General features: G+C 38.1%; 1 protein-coding gene across 1 annotated transcript in view; it reads right to left on the reverse strand.

Moving 5' to 3' along the window:
• exoc4 (exocyst complex component 4) overlaps positions 1-23,606 on the reverse strand; it is a 112,356-nt gene that overhangs the window by 60,424 nt on the left and 28,326 nt on the right. The window contains exon 11 of the mRNA XM_055054792.1: positions 12,245-12,341. Coding sequence (XP_054910767.1) covers positions 12,245-12,341 — 97 coding nt within the window. The remainder of the gene's footprint in view (positions 1-12,244; positions 12,342-23,606) is intronic.

Below are 23,606 nucleotides of genomic sequence, written 5' to 3' on the forward strand. Positions count from 1 at the left end.
AATGCTGTGAACAATCATATTAGCAATCACTGAGTCACTGTGAATGGTGAAATTAGGATAGTTTTTCGGGGCAACTGGAATAAATGATGTGATTTGTGTTGTTGAACAGGTTCCTTTCACAGCCAAAATTCAGAATAAAGGAGAGAAAGGAACAAACACTCACTGAATGAGATGTTTCTGGTGACATAACAGTGTGGAGCTCAGCTGGCTTTAAGAATGGAAAACCAAACTAGCCTTAGTTTAACACTGTAGCAGAAAAAATCCCTAATAAAATCATCTCATGATGTATTTAACAGTGATTATGGTTAGGGAAGGTAAACAGGTATGTGAAATTAAACTTAAAAAAAAAAAACATTGAGCTTTAATTGGCAGACTATTTTTCTATGGGTTGGTTTCCTTCAATGAAAATAATGTGATTAAGGAGATTTCAAGTTTAACATTTAGATGACCTTCAGACAATTATTTGTTCAGATTTTTATCAATAATTAAATTATCGGTTGTCCACTTGGGTCTTTTTAATAACGGGCATGTTTTATCTTTGAATGAGGACCCGTGGGAGAGCAGAAGATGAGTCGGTGAAAGAAGAGAGCCAGATGAACAAAGAAGACAGTCTGAGCAAAAGGATGAGATGATGAGAAATTGAAGTGAGGCAATTAATTAGGCATTAGGACCCATTATCAAGCTTTGGGGAAGAATGTATAAAACATGTCTGCAAACAGAAATCCGGTATTTTGTTCACATCATGTCACTTAAATAAATATTATTCCACAATAAAATTACTTTCTGAATCTTCCTATAAAAAGTTGATGCAGCTTTAACTTTCACAGATTTATAGGAATAGCACCCGCCTGTTCAAATCTCCTTTGTACTGTACAGAAAGCAGATGGTGCCGTCTATGCTGTTTTAAACCAGCAAGACCCAGCGGACTAAATTCATATCTCTCACATTTCTATCTTTCAGTGTAACGAAGCTTTTGCCAGCCCACATCCTGGAATGCTCTCATTACTGTACCTCGGTGCTGTTGCCAAGGGAGCCGGTGTGATATTCAATACTTCTGTTACCCATCCCTCCAACCTCATTTACACTTGACACCTGACATTTGCATAATGGCCTTGCTCTATCTCCCATCTACTGAAAACTGGGGTGGAGGTGAGGCAGATACACAGTGCGTATGTGCTAGCAGGTTCTTGCTTGTGTGGTTGGGATGAGCAGGTATGCCGAGCAACACCGAGGCTGTGCATATGGGTGCGCGACTGCGTTGCAGGCAGGGGTTAAACGACTTCCTTCTTAATTTAGCTCATTACGCCCCTGGAGAGCTCAGAGTGCACCATATTGGTTGATTTGGGACGGTTTACGGAAATGCTGACAGAAACATGTAAATGAGAATGTTGATCAGGGATGCCATGACCCTCATAACTCAAAAGCAGATATTAGAGTGCCAGGAAAACTGAGGATGGATATGAATCTTTGTCCTTCTCATGATGTAAGAATAGGGACACTGGTTGGGTGTTCTGAAAATGTCACATTGCCCCACATAGCGCAGTACTCTGAAAACATTTGGATTAAATCTGAGCGCTGTAGAAATACCAGAAAGGTTTTCGTTTGTTTTTTTATTTAAGTACAAACTTAATTTTATTTGTTTTTCTCTGTTCACTAGAAAATTATAAATTTTATTAAGATTGCCTTCAGATTAGAACCAAAAGCTGTTATGATAGATTAAAAAAAGACTCAATATGCCAAAGGCACTGAAAGCAAGCAGGCAAAAAATAAACTTATATTCAAAACAGAAAATGATCTAACTTTCTAGATATTACTTCTGAGAATAACATTAGACACATTTTTTTTCAAACAACTATATTAAGATTTTGCACATCACATTTGCAGTTATGGCTGCTGTAAAGGAAGACTTGTGACAAATAGATAACCTATTTCATCACCCACACACTAAGCTAAATAAAAGAAGGTCCAGTGATCTTTTGCATGCATAACCTTTTTTAAATTGAAACTGTAATGTAGCTATAGCATGTTTAACACTTGATATTCAGCATAAGAGCCATGACATAAAATAGTAAAACTTCAAAACCACACAAGCAGTATTAATGATACAATTTTAAAACTTGTGGTAATATTTGTGCTTGAAAAATACACTTAACTTGGGGAGAAAGAAAAAAAAACCCAAAAGAATAATTTTTAGGTTTTACTGTAGACCTGTGTTATAAACACTGGGTTGTTCTGACCAGAGAGCCCACGTTTGGTTGTGCGTTGTATTTTGAGAATACAAACAGATTTTGAATATTCCAGTGTTGGAAAGGTCTAACACATCTGCAAATGCAATCCCCACTTAAATCTCCCCTCAACACAATCCCACGTAGATGAAAATGTTCAAAAACACAGCAGAACCTCTCTCCTACAGCTATTATCTTTGCATATTCTCCAAATAACAGGGACAGAATATGCTTCTTATAAAGTACCAATTTGTCGCAAATGCTATACTGTACACGTGGGCCCCCCCTCCTCCACATACCCTTATTATATTATTATTCTCCCCATATCCCTTCAAGCCAGAAAGCTGGTAAACTGGAGCTGAGTGAAATGTCGTACTTAGCAAATTGCATTTGAAACCAAGGGGGAATAAATACAACAGATAAAGACTGCTCTAATGTGCTCGGATCCATTAGAAATCTCATATTCACACATAGCAGAAATCACATTACAAGATGCCCCTAATGTTATTTCTCAGGGTTTTTCCTGTAGAATCTTCTGCAAGGCTGAGACACTAACATCAAACAAAATGGATTTTTGCTGTTTTTCTTCTTCTTTTTCCCCCTCACCTCTCTTCTGTTGTTCATTCCCTTTTATAGTTTGTTCTGGTAGAAATCCCACTAAAGTCATTACTGCTGTAGATGCTTGTTCTGCTTTGTGTGGATGTAATAAATCAAGAAAAAACTGTTTTTTGTGTGTGTGATGAGACCCCCTGCCTCCCACCACATACCCAGTACAGAGCTGCTTCCTCCTCTGGTGAACTATTTCTTTATTAAGCAACAATGTTAAAGCAATTAAACCAATCCGGGCACAGGGTGGCAATTTTTTTTCCCCCACAAAGAAAAAAATGTTGCAAAACTTTGTTTATTTTCAACATGTCAGTAGGAATATACATTTAATTATCAGTTAAAGTTAAAGAAAATAACCTAACCCAGAACAAAAACACTTTTCAAATCACTGGAAAGCATGTAGAAAAATGTGTAATATCGAAACATTGGAAACAAGAAAAACTGTTTTCTTATATATGTATAAAAATCTGGATTTGTTGGGCATCAGGTCTGAGCTGAAGATGAATGAACAATGCTTTCATATTTACCTTATATTTCAATTGACTTTTAAAGCTCCTTGGATTGGCTTTCATTGAGAGCTGGCGCTGCATAAATAAGTTGAAGAAAAATTTTATATTTTTCTAATGAGCGCAATACAATTAAACAAATTACAGCAAAAAATTCAAAACATGAAATATTTTTTGTTATATTATTCATTTGTATAACAAATGTGTGTGTGTGTTGGGGGATCAATGTCGATTCTAAATTAGTAAGTGTGAACGCTAGTGTTTGTCTATTTAGCCACAAATATACTGAATTATATACTGATGGTATCAGCTATTAGTTTAGCTGATACCATCCATCTTTGAAAATAATTAACCATCCACAAAGATAGATTTACTTATATAACCACCAATTAGGAAGTAAATAATCCTTTCAGAGGGAGTTGGGAGAATTTTAATGAGGTTTAATGACTTGTTGATTGGTTGGTGGGTTTTGTTTAGAGAGGTACACAGAGCAGACGGGCTGGAGAGAGCTTAAACATAAAATGCCTTCATATCATTCTTCCATCATCCATACGCCTTTAATACTTGGAGAATATTATGTTTTACAATACCAGAGCAGGCAAATGTGTGTGTGTGTGTGTGTGTGTGTGTGTGTGTGAGCTGCGCAGTGGATCGCGGCATGTGTGCATGTATGCTTATCTGGAGCGGCGTTCAGCAATCAACCAATACCCCCATCCCCACTTCAACACACACCCACGCACACACAGGGCTACTTCACAAGCCCAGGCCCCAGACAGGGTGAGCAGATCAATCAATTACATCTCTGCTCCAGCAATCAAACAAGGTTATTATCAGGCAGCAGCTCACTGACCTGGAAAGGCCTGGCCAATCAAAGGCTGCTGTGATGTGGGGGCTGGCACTCGCTCATGTGACAGTAACACAGAGTGGCAGGTCATGTTGTCAAAGGAAAGAAAGATGGGAAAAGGAAAGACGGGCAACGGAGGCTGAATTCAAAGGGAAAGAACACAAGGACGTGCGAGAGACAATAACAAAAGAATTTCTGTAAATCACCTCATGTCTTGCAGTAAAAGCTGTGCTGCAGAGTTGCCGTGTATCATTTCTCTAGATTTCAGTGTTTTTAATGAGAGGTAGAGTGCTGTCTTGCGTCTCATCTTTGTAAGGTTAGATCGTACATCAGAAAAATGAAGGAAATGGCAGAAAAGGTAGACAGAGGTTTGACAAAAACATTTTCCTGTGCTTCTCTGTGGCTCAGTAATTCGCTTGGCTGTGGCTCCAACTGGCATTCATTCAAAGAGCATTAAGGGCATTATGTCCTCCCACTTTTGTCCTTTCATAGTTTCAGGTCGGAGGAAGAGTATTTGGCTTGATTAATGTAGAAATGAGGATCTTCCATTTCATAAAATTTCCTTTTGGTAACAAACTATCCTGTTATACAGATTACTAAAATCTCCTAAAAAAACTTAATCCCCTTGAAAAGCAGCCACCAGAAGCCAATAAGGCACTATGGGAAATGACACAGAAGCGAACAGTATTATGTTGGGTTACCATTTGTCCAAGCACAATGTCAACCTCTAATCTGACCAGTCAACTATCCCCATCATCCACTATTCTTCCTCACGTAAACCTTCAAACCTGCCGGAACCTATAAGCCGACTTCATAAGAAGTCCACTGCTGAGACTAGAACCCCTTAAGCCACGACTGACGACTGTCTGCTTAAGGTGTCTGTTGGACCCGTTGCCCAGGGAACCCAGTCTGATTCCATTATGGGACCGATAAACACAATCAATGAGTTTATCCACCTTCAATACCCAGAGAAAAGACCCCCACAATGATGGATCTAATCTCTTGCACAATATCTAGTGTTTGTGTGCATGTGTGTGTGCGTGTGCGTGCCAGAGTTTAGATATGTCATACCCACAGTGTTTATGTGAACCTCCAGGCAGGATTGTGCCAGTAACACAGCAGAAGAGGAAGAACTCTGCAGCTCACAAGAAAGTGGCTGAAGCTGCACTTTTGAAAGTGATAAAAACCAGTGCTAGTACGTACATCACGGTGGAAAAGTTAAATCCTAAAAGATTTAACATTTAGTGTAAATCGTGAGCAGCAGGAACAGTTGGCATGTTCATGCCAAAATTGCGCTGTGTGTCGTAGTCAAATCAAAGATTAATTTCAATTTAAGACAGTGGACATGGGACCAAACCCTCCTTTGAAAGCGAAAATCAAATACTTGAATGTGTCCAGCGGAAAGCATCTTAGTACTACTTCCGCGCATACAGCCAATCAGTGCCAAAGGAAAGTAGATGGCACTCCTCGACTGGCTGCTTTCCACCATTTCTTTTGAATGTCTTACATATTTCTTTTCAGAGAAATTTGCAAATTTGAATTGATCCATTTTTTATTTAACTCCCTCACACCACCTAATTAGGTTATTTGTTGGATTTAACAGTCATTCACAGGGTTATCTAAAACACAATGACATTTCTCGGTATTTCAACATATAATTTAGCATGAGATGGGCTTTGTAAGTAAATATTATTATTTATTAAGTTCTGAACCCTATGATATATATCCTTGAGTAAAATGCCAGTTTTTATCCAATAGTTGGGTATTTATTGATGGGTCTTTCATGTGTGAATTAAACATAAAGATGAAAACTGATAAAAATGAAATGTTCCAATAGTGAGGAGCCTCCCAATGAAACACAATTATTATATTGTTAGCGTTTTATGGGTGAACCAAGGTTGGACGAAAAAAAACAAAGTCAATGACTGTTTCCCTGCACACTTTGTCGCCTTGCTGTTCTTATCCCTTCATTCTGCTTTTCTTTCATCATGTTTGCTGCTTTATTTCTGTGCATCCCTCTTCAACCTTTCCAGGGTAAAGCCCACCCTTTCTTGAATCCGCACCACGTTTTTAAGAGTCGCTGGTAAAAAAAAAAGACAGAGAGAGAAATAGAAGGGCTGTTTACTGAGGAAAATCGTCAGAGCGAGTGAGAAAAGATTAGAAGAGAGAGCAAGGGCTGGCCGAGCAAAGCTTTATGTGCGCGTATGTGTGAGCAGGACTTAAGGCGAGGCCATCCAGGCTGCATTTTTAATAGCGTACATACAGACATCCCTCAGAGGTTGATGACAGATGTTGAGGGAAAATGTGTCCTGCGTTAGTAATTAAAAGGCACTGGTCTGAAATGAAAACAGTGACCCAACAACAAACAACTTAGGCATTCCAGCTTCACTGCAGAGAGCACTTTCATGTTTGAGCTAAGTGATACGGAGAGAGTCGCAGATAAACTGTTAAATCACTAATTTATTTCAAAAATGTGTTTTAATCTACTAATATATTCTTTTATGGAATACATTTACAGATTTCTATTGGATTGCTGTACTTTATTGATCCTTACCGCAGGAGTTGGCTTTCACGCTATCAATTGTGCAGCAAGCTATCGGTAGAATATGTGCCAAATTGTCAGGTTAAATGCAAAAGTTAACATTTGTCATATATGCATGGGTGACTGCTGTGACATCGAGTACAATACAATATTGGTGTGAACATCTACTGCAAAGCACCATTTGTGACTGATGTCTTTAAAAACAGATAGTGACATCAGTTTAATGGATGTAGACGCTGACTTGTGATGAATAATAATAATAAGAGAAACATGCAATTAATTTTTTAACAGTGGGATTCTCAATAAGCCTATTCAGTTCAAAATAAAGACCATTAAGCCTTTTCACATGTCAACAAAACAAAATGTGAAAAGTAACTTCAAAACTAAATTTCCAAGTCAAGTGCACATTGTAACAAAACACCTAGAGAGACAAACCTTGTTTAGTTTTTACATGTATTTTACATCTGCTCTAGTTCTTCGTCCTTTCTTGGCAAATGTGCACTACAGAAGAAGGGGAGTTGATAAATATGTGAAATTAGTGCAAAATCACTGTGCGTGTCATTTTCACCCCAGGCTACACCAGTGGGAAGCAGAGCCTTTCGGTCCCTTTTCTCAAATCTCTGCTCCATCCACTCTCATCGCTTGTCCCATTGTGCTTCTCTTTGCACCCCCCACAGGCACCTTGTCAATCTCCCAACCTCTGACTCTCTCCCTACACTCACACTTTTAAATTCATGCATGGACGTTTGCGTGAGGTGTAACTTTATGTTTGATTTCAAATGTGAAACCAAATAGGAGAACAGAAATGAAGACTTTGCAGCAGGAAAATTAACGTTTTTTTATTATTACTTTATGCAAGACCAGTTATCACGTTTCAACAATATGTTGAATGGAAACATTAAAGAAAATGAGAACCTAGATTATGCAGTATGCTATGTATGCAGAGTTATTTATATATGCTTAAACAAAAATCTGATTACTTTCCTTTGATATCAAAAGTTGGATAGGTAGAAAAAACTGGGCCCTAATTTTGGGTAGGAGTTTTGCAAGTAAAAAAATCTAATAGTTTTAACTTGAACAGTCTTAACCAAACATGCATCAAAAATATAAGAAGAGTTTAGCTGCCAGGTTCTTTAAGGAAGAATGTGTTTAGAGTTGTACCCAGTTGCTATTGCTCCAGCCACTGTACAAAGTTGCTGTTGCAAAAGCTTTCAACAGATGAAGGCAAAACAAAAACAAAAAATAGAAAATCACTGCTTTGTTTTGAACAGTACTGAAGGCTATGCTGCTCTAAAGAAAAAAGGCCACCTGCTGCTGCACAGCTGCAGTCAGCTCTCTGCTGGCGTGTCTGCTTAGAGAATACACTGCTTACTTCACCTGTGTGCACCGGGCATTAAACCCATCCCTCTTTTCAGCTCAGCAGCCGCACAGCCTTAGATGTGTGTTTTAAAGTGCGTCAAGAGGAGAATCAGCATGTTGTCATTCTGTTTTTTTCTTTTTCTGCCTGAGGCGTGCAGTCCTCAGCAAAAAAAAAAAAAAAAAACAGAACAGTGAAAGTGATTTATTGACTCTCATTGTAATCATCCAACTAAAATTATAAACAGTGCTGCGCAAATGTGTTCGCCCCCTAAAAATTTCCCTTTTTTGACAGACTTAAATGTTTTAAATAAAACTGATTTCAATGATGTATAAAGGTAACCTGAGTCAATAAAAAAAAAGAGTTTTGAAGTGACCATTTTATTTACTAATGGGAAAAAGCTATTGAAATCAACCTGGTTAAATACCTCCTGGTTAAATCATCAACCAGGAGATATTTGCTGCTTTAGTCATTTTGGTTGACCTACTTCTCTTAGGAACCTGTATTTTTTTTATTTAGGTATGGATTGTCACTAGCTTCATCCTAAAGTCTTTGGAAGGGCTTTGTGACATTTTCCAGAACAATCGATGTCAATAATTAAACGTCCTACGACCTTTGTTAAAAAGTTTTTTTTCCGGAGAACCAGGCCAGTTTGGACAGCTGCCTTACTGAATTAAATCAGAATGAGCAAAATTTGAAACATTTAAGTGGAACAGAAAAAGCAAAAACAGAAGAATCTTCTCAGAATCACAACTGAAAACTTTCTCAGCCATTTCAAGTTAATGTCAGAAACACAAACGGGCATATTTAAAGAAACACACACACATAACTGCTTACACTCGTAGTTAACTCCATATTGTATTACAGCTTTATAAAATTATGAAGGTCACTGGCTGAGAAATCTCTTTGCTGGCTGTGAGCATGCATATTCGTTCCTCGTCACTCTTCGGATTGTTAACAGGGAAAGATTGGAAGCCTGCAGAAACTTTTCAAAATGCCAGCTTCGTCCGGAGATGCAAATACCACCCAAATGTCAGCAGAAGACCCCACAAGTCAAACTAAATTGGCTGCTAGAAGCACAAACACTTCTTTATGCACCATATTTGTGTGCATGCCACTTTAAAATCAGAGCAGTGAATTGGAGAGGCACCGATCAGGCTTTTCCTGGCCAATAAGAAAACCAATCTGTATGGTTTTCTTATAGAAAACCATACATTTAGTCATTTTGTCATTTTGGTTTTCTTATAGAAAACCAAATGAGAGTGCATCATGCTGTTGGTGGATACTTGTGATCCATCAAAAATGGTGTAATTTCTTACTTTTGATGTAGATTGGTTGAAAGTAATTAGAATTTTTGGTATTTGATCTGCTAAAAAATGCCCAGTTCTGTTTGTTTACACAATGTACTCAAAGTATAGTTATTTAAGACAACCATATAGAAACACAGTGACAGTAACTGCAGCAAAAAAAAAAAAAAAAAAAAAAACAGCTTCAATCTTATAAATCCACTCCAGCTCTTTTCTCTAAAATGAATCCATGTTCTGGCATTCAGTCAAAAGGAGGAGGTGATAGCAACGGGCAGATCAAAGCAACCCAGACGAACCCTCGCCACCTCAAGGTGTTTCCAAGGGGGCCTGAGACTGTCCAAAGGTGGAATATATAAACCTGCAAGCATCTTCTATATTAGGAAGGCAAAAGAGATTTATGAACATATAAAAATAAAAAGTGTGACATCACTCAATTTTAGGATCGAGAACTTAACACAGCCCCTAAAAACATTTGCAATCAAACATTAAGACTAAAATGTTTTATCTCCCACGCACTGACACTAATCTTTCGACCCCCAGCGGCTTTTCCCATTAATGGTGCCATGAGTGGCATGACGGGCTGCAGGAGATGCAGTGATCCATCAGTGAAGTGCCAGAGCGTCGCCATTAGAAAGTCATCTGCAAACAACAGCGCTCCATTGGCACTAAAGGCCCGGAGAACCCAGGTGGAAGAGAGAGAAAGAGGAAGAAAGGAGAAAGCCTCGTGTTCAAGCTCAGTTTGCTTTGATTGATATGAACCATTACAGACAACATGGGAGAAGCAGGAAGGGAACTAGTCACCGTTTTATTTTTGGTCATTTACTCAGACAAAACCTCGGAGATAGCGATGTTAATATGGTCTGAATGTCAGGGGAAAAAAACAAAAGTGCGAAACATTGGGGCATGGAGAAGGTTTTCAATGTTTTAGGAACATGACATTACCAACACTCCACATAAAAGGGTTAGGCTTACATAAACACAAAATGGTAGTTTCTCTGAACTCACTTCTAAATATGTTGGGGAAGAAAATAAACATTTCTGCAAGTCAATTTTTTGCAGCCTAGTAATATAAAAAAAACAGTTGAGAAACTATTGGAATTTTTTGAAGTATAAAACAACCATAATTTCTCCCAGTCTGGAGCTTCATGGCAAATCCCGCCTCATGGGGCGAAGATCATCATGAGCATGGTGATGGATCATCCTACAACTAGACAGCAGGAGCTTGTTAATGAACTGAAGGCACATGGGACCAGAGTTCAGCACAGCACTGGTAACACACTATATTGTATAATACCAGAATTAAGAAGGCCCTTCTGTAAAAGCAACCAGCTCCCACTGAGTTTGCCGCAGAACTTTGATCATTTAGAGAAGGTGGTGTCTGAGGCACATTGAGACCACAATGTGCCTCAGCTAGGTCTGAAGAAATTGAAATGCTGAATTTAGAATCAAAAAGATCCAGACACATAAGCATGCAGGTGGAAGCATCATGCTTTTGGCTTTTTCTTTTCTGTTAATAGTGAAAGATGGCTTTAACGCACTGGAAAGCCACTGGTCACTCGTGTGTCATGAACTCTGAAGAAAACCTTTCGTCCCTCAACCAGAACACTAAAGATGGAACTTGGCCATTTTCAAGCTTGAGTCAAGATTAGAGGCACAACAAGGTATTGGAGTAAGTGGTCTAAAAGGTCAGTGTTCAAACATAAAGCCTACAGAAAAAAACACAGGTTCAAGGTTTAAGTTGCTGAGCAGCAGACAACAAATTTAAAAAGCTTTGTTAGAAAAAGCAGATTTCTTAATCAAATTGTTAAATTCACCAGTGGAAGACTTAAGTGTGTCCCTAACTGTACATAAAAAATAACTTGGTTCTTAATCTTCTTCTTCTTAATCTAAACAGATAACGTGTGTTCAATGACTATTAATCAATTAGACAAAAGCTGCCAATATAACTCAAGCAGAAGTAGACGTGAGATGGTTATAGTTACTGAAATGCAATCTGTTTGCTGGCCTAATTTGATTCAATTCATTTAGAAGCCCGTTCCACAATTTTTTTTTGTACTTTTAAATAGTATGTTTAATCACCATCTGGTAAAATAAAACCTATGTTAACCACACAAACTACAGCAAATTAGAGTAGCAAAATCCATTTTTATGCATTATCAAAATACAGTATGCCATAAAATCCTTTGGCCGTCTGTGGAAGAAAGCAACATCCCATTATAATGGATTCTAAAAGGTAATGCATCACTGCCTGAACGCCAATTCAATCAAAGGGTTTCGGTATTAGATTTACTCTGCTCTACTGGGACTATAGCACTGTCCAGAAAACTACCAGATATACAGAATATTAACACAAAAACAGACCTTCAGATGAAAACAATCTAGGAGGAAAATAAAGCAGAACTGGCAGTCAATCCCAATTTAAGGTTTGGACGAAAGAACAGACGTGACATACATTGTATGATATTCTGTTTAACGTAAAACAGCTCGAATCAATAACTGGTCACTGTAATATCATTAGTTTTGCATTTTAGTGGTATTGAGTCATGTCCCAGGCATCAAAGGTCTTAAGTAGCTTGACCATCCTTCTCTGTCAGACCAGCATGACAAAAGAGACACTTAACCCAAGGAGGCAACTTGTACAAATAATGAGTACAGTCTAAAAATTTCTTCAGTTAACAACACAGTTTTATCATTTAGACTTTACTGTTAAATTCTCTATTTTCTCTCCTAAACCTTTTCTATTATTCTATTTATTTATTGTATTTTGGTGGTTCTGTGCTAAAAAAAAAAAAAAAAACATTTTCAGATTCTCTCTCTTTTTTTGCCAGGAAATATAGGGAACTGCTCTTTGATTTACCTTAGAAGAGGCTGGAAGATCACAGTGATGTTCCTCGCTCCTGGCTTACACACAAACTTCATTTCTCCACCTTCGATCAGGTTGTCATCAGCACCACCTGAAGCACAGGAAACAAAGGCGTTACCTCCATTTAGGCAAATGGAAGAACGAGCACTGCAGTGAAAGTTGCAGTGAAATTTTGCTTGGCCTAAGTAGGGCATGATAGGACTCTTTTAAAAAGCATTTAATTATAAAACTTTTGCTTTTAGGAATACAAACCGTTTCCCCTGTTCTATTTGTTTCACATGTTTAAAAACATCCCAACATTTACACAATTCTGAATACTTAGTTATTTTTTTATATCTAATCACATCAAGACTTTATCCACTCATTTTATTTTGTAAGGCAGGGTGCAGCACTATGGTGTAAATGGTTGAAGACATTCAGTAACTAGAACTAAAAAGTAACAACAATTAACAAACTTTTCCTCTATGGATGAAACAAATAATCTAACCTGGGTCCTTTTACAGGTTCATGTAGGTCTATGCCTTTTGTTAGTGGGACTCATTTTACAGTAAAACGTGATATAACCACCTTAGACGCATTAAACACAATGCTTAGCCTAATGGAGAATAGTCTTCCTCCGTTGTAACTGAGATAGACGGCGGGTTTTAGCCTCAGACCACTGGCAATAATCAATACTTTTAATCAAACCTACATTAGTTTAAAAAAATAATGATTCAAAAGATTTGATTGTTGCAGGGGGGTACAGTACACCCAAAGCAGACACATCACTTAATCAACATGGCTCTCCATCACAGATCTAATTGCATCTTACATGCTCACGCCCCTGCGTCAGTGTGTGGGTGAACCCTACAGCCAACAGGGTTAATCAGAAAATCATTGCCAAGTAACATCCTGGGGGTGGGTGAGCCTACTGCAGACAGGGGAAAAGGTGAGATCACAGGGGAGACAAAGGACACCAAAGCTCATTACCTTCACTCATCCAGAAGTAATCAATAGATTTGACAGAGAAAGAAATTGCCACTTGTTGTCGATATGGCTGAACACAGAGTGAAAAGGACTGTCAGTGTGTATATGTGGTTGTACTAATGTTTTCAGAGAATATCACGCTTGAGCACAGGCACACGTGTTTACATATAAGTTCATCGAACAGGAGCATGAAGCTAAAAGGTGAGCAGCAATACTCCATTTACTATTGTTGACAATTGCATTTTGTGTTGCGTAGTTCAATTGAACTCAAGAAACTGGAGCAAAGGTGCAAAAACTGACACATCAATGGGTTTTCTTCTTCTTTTGTCTGGTTTTTCAATTTTGAGAAGAAATGTAAATATCAAACCAAGATAGTTTGAGTAAAAACAAAGAAGTAGTTTATTATAAAATAATTTCACTTATTGAGTAAAACAATTTTTTAAAAAACTGTCCAAACCAACTTGTAGCTAACGGAAAAAGTAATTTTTCCCCCTGATAAGCTACTAATCAACAATGACATAACAAATATTTAAGATCATTTTGATGATAGACCATGTATTGATTACTTGAAACATAAAAAATAACCAATCACTTCTACTAAAACCTGTGTGATAACATGAACCTGGCTAAAGTATCTCAACCAGAACATTATGATCAGAAAAAAAAAAACAGAAAAAATGGCAGCCTGCTGCCATAGAAACACAAAGACCTTGTGCTAAGTAAGCACGAACACCAATTAAGTGCTGGAGCCAATTTAGTAGAAAAGACACCAATGAGAGTTGTGAATTGGCACTAGTGCTGACCAAAAAGAACACCTCGATCTTTCCCCACTTTTCAAAATATATTTTGAGGACTAACTAGACAAAATAGAACTTCTTGGCATCATGAGAAAAAGAACATCAACTGTGACACAGATTTGTGACAAATGATAGAACCATGAGTTCTGCTTTGTAATACAAACCATTGGTGGTGGTTGTTGTGAAAGAGGCACAATCAGTTTGGTTAAGGAACAGTTCCTTTGGTTGGTTTGAATCGTCATTTTTTATATTTAGCAAATAAGATAATTTGAGAACTTAATTTTGTATTTACTCAAGTTATTTCTGTCAATTTGTTTGATGTCTTCAATTGTTTATGTTACAAATTAGCACTGAAAAAACCTGAATAAATAATTACTCTTACACTGCAGAAAAGTTAAGATAAACAGTATATATTTCTTTTGACTTTGTGCTTGTGTTTCTCATTCCGCTGTTTTCATTTGTTTCATTGCCATGTTTCCATGATGAATATGGGCCTTGTGAACCTCATATGCTTTAATACAAAGACACCAACAGCAGAAGCCTGTTCTGTATCGCCTGCCGAGTCTTGTATTCAAATGCATATCAGTGCATTGTTCCCTGTGCTGGGCTCCTTAATACATTTCTAATGGAACAAGTTTTATTTGACAAGTGTGGCAGACAACACACTCTGCACTTTCATTAAAATGACAAGAGAAGCTTTCATTCCTGTCCCTTGCTCTTCAGTCAAGGGTTTCTGATTCTGATCTGTTGCCGTGAAATTTCCCTGCACGGTGAGCCCACTTTCTTGTTGCTAAGTGCAGACAAAGATGTGGTCCAATTCACTCAAACTTTGCCTTTCTCCATCACACTATCCATTCATCCTACCTTCAGTGCCAATTCAATTAAGACTCAATTACAGACTCCTAAACAAAGCTGCCGCCAACGCGCTCATCCTCCTTGCTTCATCATACCCTCTGCTTTTCTCTTTCCCACTCACCGATCACTGGTGTCGAATCTTTTTGTTTTGTACGTCTCTAACTTGCAAACATTCAAGTTGCCATGAATAAAAATCAACATGTCACACACTCTGGGGGAAGATAGCGTTACTTGTTTGCTCCAAGAACCACATCCAACTGGAAACTGGAAAAGACACACAAACACACGCTGCGAACAGACTAGCGTTTATGCATTCCCAAATGACGGCGACCAATTTAATTTCATGCTCTAAACATCTGCATCCGTGTCAGACAAAGGAGCGAGGCAGAGACCTCATTGATCCGACGGGTCTGGGACCAGCTGCCAACAGGGCATAGCGCTGATGAATATTAATTAGAGGCATTTTAATATGCATGGCATTTTTCAGAGCTGCCAAGACGTGACAGGGTGGCTCCGGTATTTAGGTCAGGATGCCACCAAACTCCAGCCAGTCCTGTCTCGACACAGCCCACTAAAGTTTGATTTAGTGTGCGAGGGAGCCGGTGTGATTGAATGTGTGTACTTGGGTTGTGTGTTTGTGCCCATTTGTGTCTCCTGAGATGTAGTCTGATTGAGGATTAGCGAGGGGAGCGTGTGGAGGTGGCATGGCACTCAGTGAGAAGGCAAGTGAGATGTGGGCAGGAAGAGGTGACAAATTCTAATGTAGCCAAATCTGCCTGAAATCCCCCTCGAGGGCCACAGCTCTTTCTGCAACACCTGCCCATACACCCAAGTAGACATGTCACACAGGAATCCATTATAACACCCCCGCATTACAGAGGCGCAACAAAAGGAATGGTACACATGGTCAGTGACTTTAAATATACACATAAGGCAGAAATCCACAAATAAGTAATGTGACATGCGGTCAAAAAAAAAAACAACAACAACGCCAACACAAGCTAAAAACCCACTCCCACACACAGCGACACCCATCGAGATTCCTGCGGCGTCTAACCATGCACTCCCCAGCCCACAGCTAATCAAGTCAGGCAGTGACTTAGTGAAATTGCATTAGCTACACTTTCCTGGGTTTGATGAGAAACAGTCTGATCCTGTGATGAATTTCAGCCCTCCCCAGTTTTAGACGAGGATCGGATGAACTTGTGATTCCTCCTTTAACAGACTTCCACGTCCCCCGAGTCCACCAGCGTGTCTGTGTACATTAAAAAGTCTGAATAAGGGCCGAGATAAGTAAAGCCACAATGGAAGGCAGACGACAGGTTGTGATCCTCATACTGCGAATGCTTTTAATGCAAAATTAGGTGGAAAAAAGCTTTCAGCTAATGAATGTGAGTTTATCTTGTTACTACATCTAGTAAAATCATGCCTTGCAAAGGTAGCTACACTATCTATTTACATATAGTTTTCAATACATATTTTTTATCGGAAAGCAAAGTTAATCTCAGAGTAGAAAAATTACATGGTTTTCCAATTTTTGTACAAATAATCTAAAAAGTGTCTTTGCTGTAATTCCTGTTTGAAAACTTTATGGATGTGTATCTACCAGCTTTGTACATCTAGAGACTGAAACCTTTCCCCATTTGACTTTACATGAAACCTCATGTAAAGTTGCATATTACCTTAGTTCAGGTAATATGAATAGCGTTTCGAGGCATAATGCATTTTTATTAAACATCTACAACAGTTTTGAGTATGAAATGCTTTACATGACCTCATCGTAGCTTCAAAAATGTTCAGCAAATACTCCCTCCTGTTGGTATATTCTAATCCCAACAACACTGTTTCACTTTGAACAAGACACAATACATGAAATTATTCATATTTATTCTTCATGCTGTTGTCACACCAGCAGTGACAGATGTGAATTTATAAAAATCAGAACCCCTGAGATGCATTGTGTGCAATAGTGACACTTTCAATAATTAATATAACTCAATTTACACCTGAATTTATTTATACTATAACTTATTTATGCATTGTATTCTCAGCTGTGGGCTGGATTTGATCTCAAGGTTGGTGGAGCAAATACCATTCCATCAAATTAATTTTAATAATAGAAGACTCTCATTATGCCCCAATCAGACATGTAGAAGGTTTGAGTGGAAGAGGATGCCTGAAATTGACCAGAGATTCATGAATTATTGACACAGGAACCTATCTTATTAATTGAGCAGGTCTCAGTTCTGTGAATAAGCAGCCGCCTGAAAGTGAGCATGCACATTTAAATGCAGCTGATTTGTACAGAGAGAATGTGGCCTGAATTGATCACTCCAAAACTCATTTTCATAGCATAAGAGCTACAGATAAATGAGACTGTTCAGGGTGAAAATTGAATTATCCTATATATATTCCCAACTATTTGGACAATTTGGATTTAAATGTGCAGAGCTTGCAAACATCAGATTGGGGAAGGAGGTGGACAAGAACTGCCTCGCCTTTGCTTCTGCAAACACTAATATTTGATGAACAAACTATAAAAGTACTAATTTTGCAGAAACCAGTTGATCATATGTTACCTTATACATTTGGATGCTTGTAGAAATAAATGATTTCCACTTCTCTGTGTTCAAATTGTATGTTAAAGAAGTTATAACATTGTTGCAGCAGCAGGGATGAGGTTGATTAACACAAGGAACAACTTGAATCTAAAAGTCAATTTGGTTTACAGACAGTCATATCAAGCGCAAAAACACATTCAATAAGACACAGGAATCGCACAACAAAGTTCAATGTCACTTGTCATTCAAGGCTCATTAAGAAGAAACAGGGGATATCTATTAATTAAGATCAAGAATTGTAGGAAAAACTGCCTGCATCTCTTCAGGTTGGGTGTTTGAAGACATTTTCTACAGACAAAGAGGGATCAAAAACAATGTTTTGAGTCTTTGAAATGACCCTCACATATGGCTTTAAAATCGTAAGTGTTGCTTTTATGTTTGAAATAAAAACCGTGCAGAGTGATGGAGCTTATAAATATTTCATAGTGGCTCATGCCTCTAAAGCAACATCAATTTCTTGAAATTAGAGCTTTCTGCAGAGATAATCTGCAAATACAAATAATTGCAGATTCAAAACTTTGAAAGCGTCTCCTTATATGTTCCGCTGATTATGTACCTTTTGTTCATCATGGCTGTTAAATTAATCCAGGAATAAATATCAGGATAACTCAGAAGTAGACTGTGTTGGCAAAAGTTAATTTTAACCTCACAGGAAACGGCTTAAATAAAAAAAAAAACAACAAATAAATACATTCTATTAGACGTGTTAAAAGCGGTCACCACATGTCTGAACATAAAAGGGGTAATAAATGTAATACTTACAGGGTATGTGGTGCTTTTATCTAAATTGCTTTTGGTGAGTAAATTTAATTCCTCCTATGGAGCCCACTATCACCAACTTGCCATGGAGATCCTAACACGATTCAACACTTTTGTTCTTGAAATAACAGTAAAGTAAACAGAAAGTCAAGCTGTCGGTGAATGTGTTTGAAGATATGGGAGAAACAACCACCCGGAAAACTAAGTGCCATCACATCTTTGATTCGACCCAGCAGGGAATCAGGCAGCTTCAGTGCACTCCTCTACATTACTGGAAGGACCTGTTGCATGCTGGGTATGCCAGAGGTGTGACTGTGTATTTAACAGCTCGGCTGTTACAGTGTAGATGTCAAAGTCTGCACAGCCGCAAGTTCCAAATGCCTTCTTCCAGCAGTCTTCCCCTCCTCCATCCATTTTTCATTTGTTCTTCTCCAATCAGCTCGTGTGAGATTAAAAGTAAACACAGGGGTGGCAGGCAAAGCCAGCAATTACGACAGGTCCAATGCTGATTAAAATTAGCCTCGGGCTTTGAAAATAAACCAGGTTTCTTCTTACTGATTAAAAGTCTGCACTGAGTAAACTATTATAACCCACTCCTTTTCTCCCTGTGTTGTCCTTTGCATCTCTTTGTCTGTTTTGGATTGAGATTACATTTCCCACTGTGTGCAACTGAACAAATCACAGATTTGCCCTTGTCAATGATTTCACCCAAAGGGGGTTTGAAGTGTGGTTAAGTTTGTACATGTAATGGAGCTTTGATTAATAATTATTTCAAAAAAGAACAAAATTGATCAAAGTCATGAGTTTTTTTTTTTTGTTTGTTTTGACATTATTTAGATCCAACCCTCCAATTAAGATTTTGACAAATTTGAACTTTTTTTCCCAATGACCATAAGACAGAAAATGTGAGGCATATTCTTCAATAGAAGGTTGAAGTTTAAGGAAATTCCAATTTATCCTATCGATATGTAGCAATGTGAGTTCCTCCAGCTAGTTGTAGATGATTTTAACACCATACAAATCGAATAAACGAGAAATTTTAATATACTTGATCAGTTAAATAGTCCAAACTTTTTATAATTAGCACACTTCTGCATGATTTTTAGTTTCTACAAACCACATAGCGATGAGTTTCTGATTCATCTACTGAAATACTCATATGAAATGAATACTAAATTGATTCATGTAATGATTTTCGTATCTGTGTGTGTCCCTACCTCATGCTGTGCCAAACTGGCACTTTTCTATTTTGCTTGTTAGTTAGCTTTCACCATATAAGGAAGCAGATGAATGAATGATTATGTCAGTGCAATTTCAACCAAAGTTGAGACGCGAACTGCAGACACTTCAGCTGAATAAGAAATCTTCGACAAGTCTTCAATACAAAGCTCCACATCTGCTGCTGCTCCATCTGGACAGTCTGCCTATACTTGAGATGAGTGATTGTGTGTGTGTGTGTGTGTGTGTGTGTGTGTGTGTGTGTGTGTGTGTGTGTGTGTGTGTGTGTGTGTGTGTGTGTGTGTGTGTGTGTGTGTGTGTGTGTGTGTGCGTGCGTGCGCATGATGCCTCTGACTCTACTAACAAGATCCCTCTCTAGTAGGTGCTGAAAAGTTACCACTACTGACATGTTCTAAATCTTCATTGGTAACTCTTGCTACTCTGGTATTTATCTGCGATTTAGAAGGTTTTTGACCTTATCTGTGATTACAACCGTCTGTCATTACAGTATCAGCTTTGAGATACTTGACCATCAACTGGCCAAATGCAAACAACAATCCAGAGTTTGTATAATTATGAATTAATGAACTATTTTAATATCACAACTATTTCTTGTGCTTAAGCAACATGGCTCATTGGTACAGCAGGCACACCATAGCCCTTGATTCCCAGCCCCAGGCAATTTGCTGCAATAAAGGCCACTAGTGATATAAAACCTTAAAAAAGTGGAAACAAAACTGCTGTATTAGCCATCTTAATGATACTGACACCAATACCAAACCCCTCAGGTTTATAAAATGGTGGCTTCCAAAGCACAAGGCAAAGAACAAATTTAATTTGGGAGATTTTGAGGTGATGAAAAACAAACAAAAAAAAAAAAAACTAATTTTTAGGTTACAGACCAAATAATTCCATCATTTTAATCAATGCCTGTGGTTCTGTGAATATCTGGGGGCTGGTTATTTAAATCTCTAAAATAAATTCCATTTTCTTGCTTTATCTCACTAAAAATACAGCATATTTGATGAGTTACTCTACAATCAGAAACAAACACTGTTGTTAAAAGTTAATTTTCCATACTTTTCCCAAGCGCCGCTCGAATTTCAGCAACAAAACAACTATAATTGAATAACTGAGCCCACAGCACATGATGATTTAACAATGTGTGCATCTATGTGCACGCATCTCTGATATTGTTTTAAGCATCATCTTATTACATCTATTTACAGCCAAATTGAACATGATGAGCCAGAACAAACAGAATAACTGCTGCTAGATAAGACATGCTGTATTGTGCATTTGTGTCTTTTTTCACAACACAAAGGTCTGCAGTCACTATTCTGAGTAATGGAGATCCAGGAAAAATATGCACTTTGCATCTTACATATTCACCTAGTTATGCTTCAGTTGAAGTCAGAAAATACAAAACAAAAAGGCATAGAAGACTGAATAGACATCATGTTTCTTCAGATGTTCTGGTAGCATATTGACTCATTTCATGCATGCATATGAAAACCTTTGATCAGAAACCCCACGACAACTACTGATCTTAATTGCTAATGATCCACAAGAAATGAATGGTACTTTCAAATGAAAAAAAACTCATACTGATAATTTGATGATTCTGCCAAGACAGAAAAAAATTATTTTGTGATCTTTCCTTTTGAGGAGGTCAATCACAACCACAAAAATATGCTTATCTTTCTGTTTATTTCTTGAAAAAAAGAGTATAAAACTGCAGTTTTAATATAAAATCTAAAATTACTAAAGCTTAATCACTTCTGTCTATCATTAACGCACAATAATAAATGCTTTCTGCAAGCTTAGGGCGTTAGTATTTCAGTTTCTTGCAATGGGAAAGGATTTTAAGAGGATGACACACAACTGTGTATCTAGATTTTACTTTTCACCTACCTGAGGTCAGCAAAATTGCAAATTATGTTAAAAATGTATTATAATAGCAAAACGAAGAAAAATCCAAGAGATAGAAAAATGTTTGCTCATCCTAGTATCCTACAATAATGTTGCAAACTCATCTTTTCTAAGTCAGCAGCCAAACACCCGTCCCTACTTATATTTATTATATACAGCGGAAATTATACAAGAGGAAAAAATAATGAGAGCCAAGGGGAGCATCAATAGTAGCAAAGCAGACTTCCTTGACATTCGAGCATCATAATCCTGTAATAACCATTGACTTTTCCTGCCGACAATTTTCAATTCTATCTAATGCATTTATGAATATAATGAATTATAATCGCAAGGTCAATGGAAGTCAAGTATTGATCCCTCCAAAAGATGAGGGATCAATGATTATCCTTGAAATCTGTTTAGAAGTATAAAATAAAAGTTAGAGTAAAAGACATAGCTGACAAGACAGCCTATTGAATCTGGAACAAGAATTTATTAAAGGCAATTGAAGTGCATCCATAAAATAACAGCGTAGTCTATAATATTGTCATGTTTATTCACCTCAGAATGAGTGACAAGTATCTGCTGTAACAATGAAAGGGCCAAGCTTGCATTACTTTCCCCACTGAGCAATCCTAGCACCCAACGGTGTAGCATCACACATCACTTGGAAGAAACATCGTGTCTGGTACTACACCTTCCAAACTACACCTTCCAAACGCGAACACGCACAGTTATGCGAGCACATGCCTTTTAACATCTGCCGGCCTCACCTGTAATATCCTGCTCACTATCGCCTCCACCCCTGCATCTCCCACTAGACACTTTTCCATTAGCACCTCTTCTCCCACTGTCCTCAATTGGGCTGTACAAATCAGCTTGACAACGAACACCACTTCTGGTCTCTTCTCTCTTCTCCCCCTCCCTTTCTTAATGTTCAATGTCATGGGGATATGAAGCTATTATACATAAACAAGAAGTCCCTAATTCAGGACAGGTTTTTTTTCTGCAACTAGACCTACTATTAGGTATTAAAGGATGACTAGAAAGAGAGCTGTTTGTAACTAGATTGCTTGCTCAGGAAGACCCAGCCAGACTGTTCTCTTTGCCAGGCTTGCTGGGAACAAGTCAATTTGAATATCAAAAGGGAAAACAGGGAATGTGTGAAAGAGATTTCGAACCAAACTGATTATGAATACGTCTTGGAAGTGAAGAGGGAATGAAAGCAGGGAGCGTTGGGAATAGGACTTTTGTGCACACGCGTGCAGGAAAAATTTGTAAGTCCAATATGTGCATGTTTGTTTATGTGCAAACGTGCAATGACAGGCGGACTGCAGGCTGCTATCGAAAGGGGAGGGGTTGTCACTTCAAACGTGCCCTGGGGCAAGGCAATATTGTACAAAACACAATGAAGGTTCAGGACACAAAGAGGAATAAAATACAAAAAAAGGCAATAAATGCATTACAGGGCGCTGTAAGACTGCAGCAGTTATTAGGATACATTCACACTTCACCTCCCAGATGACCACTGAGGCCTACACACAGCAGAAAGGCAATAAAAAAGGAGAGGCCAAACATCTAAAAGTATGGAGGCAGCAGGGACATGCAGAGGAAGATAGGGGAATGGTAACACTTCTATAGATGGGAAAACGTGTTATTTTCATCATTTATTCATGGAGATTGTGATTGAATCTGGATCTGTACTCTGCAAAGGACACGCATGCACATCCAACAGAGTATATACACATTCATTTACACACAGACAGCCATGGGAGCGGGTGTATGTAACGCCAACACACACATAGCACGCAAACTCCCCGCCTTGCAGATTCAATACATACGTTCAGATCACAAATTCCAGATGTGGCTACATATGGAGCTGTAATGAAGTCTTTAGATGAAGCACTGGACTAATTGAAGCATACACAATGAGGAGTGCAATTAAGTCTCCCTGTGCATTTGCACGTGTATATGGAGCATGTGAATGAGGGCTTGTGCAGCTTTATGTGTGTGTGAAAATGATGGATGGGAGGCCCCTACAACACTCAGGAGAAATGAATTTCATACATTACAGATTAATTTCAAACCCATTAGAGTTGTAAGAATGCAAAAACATAACATGACTATATTAATACAACTGCTTAGTTTCTTAGTTACAGAAACTGTGGCAACTTCTGCAAAGTGAAAGGCAATCATTGGTGAACAATTTTAGCAGCAACCACATTCTGA

This window comes from Poeciliopsis prolifica, unplaced genomic scaffold (genome assembly GCF_027474105.1).
Source record: "Poeciliopsis prolifica strain line A6 unplaced genomic scaffold, Auburn_PproV2 SCAFFOLD040, whole genome shotgun sequence".
NCBI lineage: Eukaryota > Metazoa > Chordata > Actinopteri > Cyprinodontiformes > Poeciliidae > Poeciliopsis > Poeciliopsis prolifica.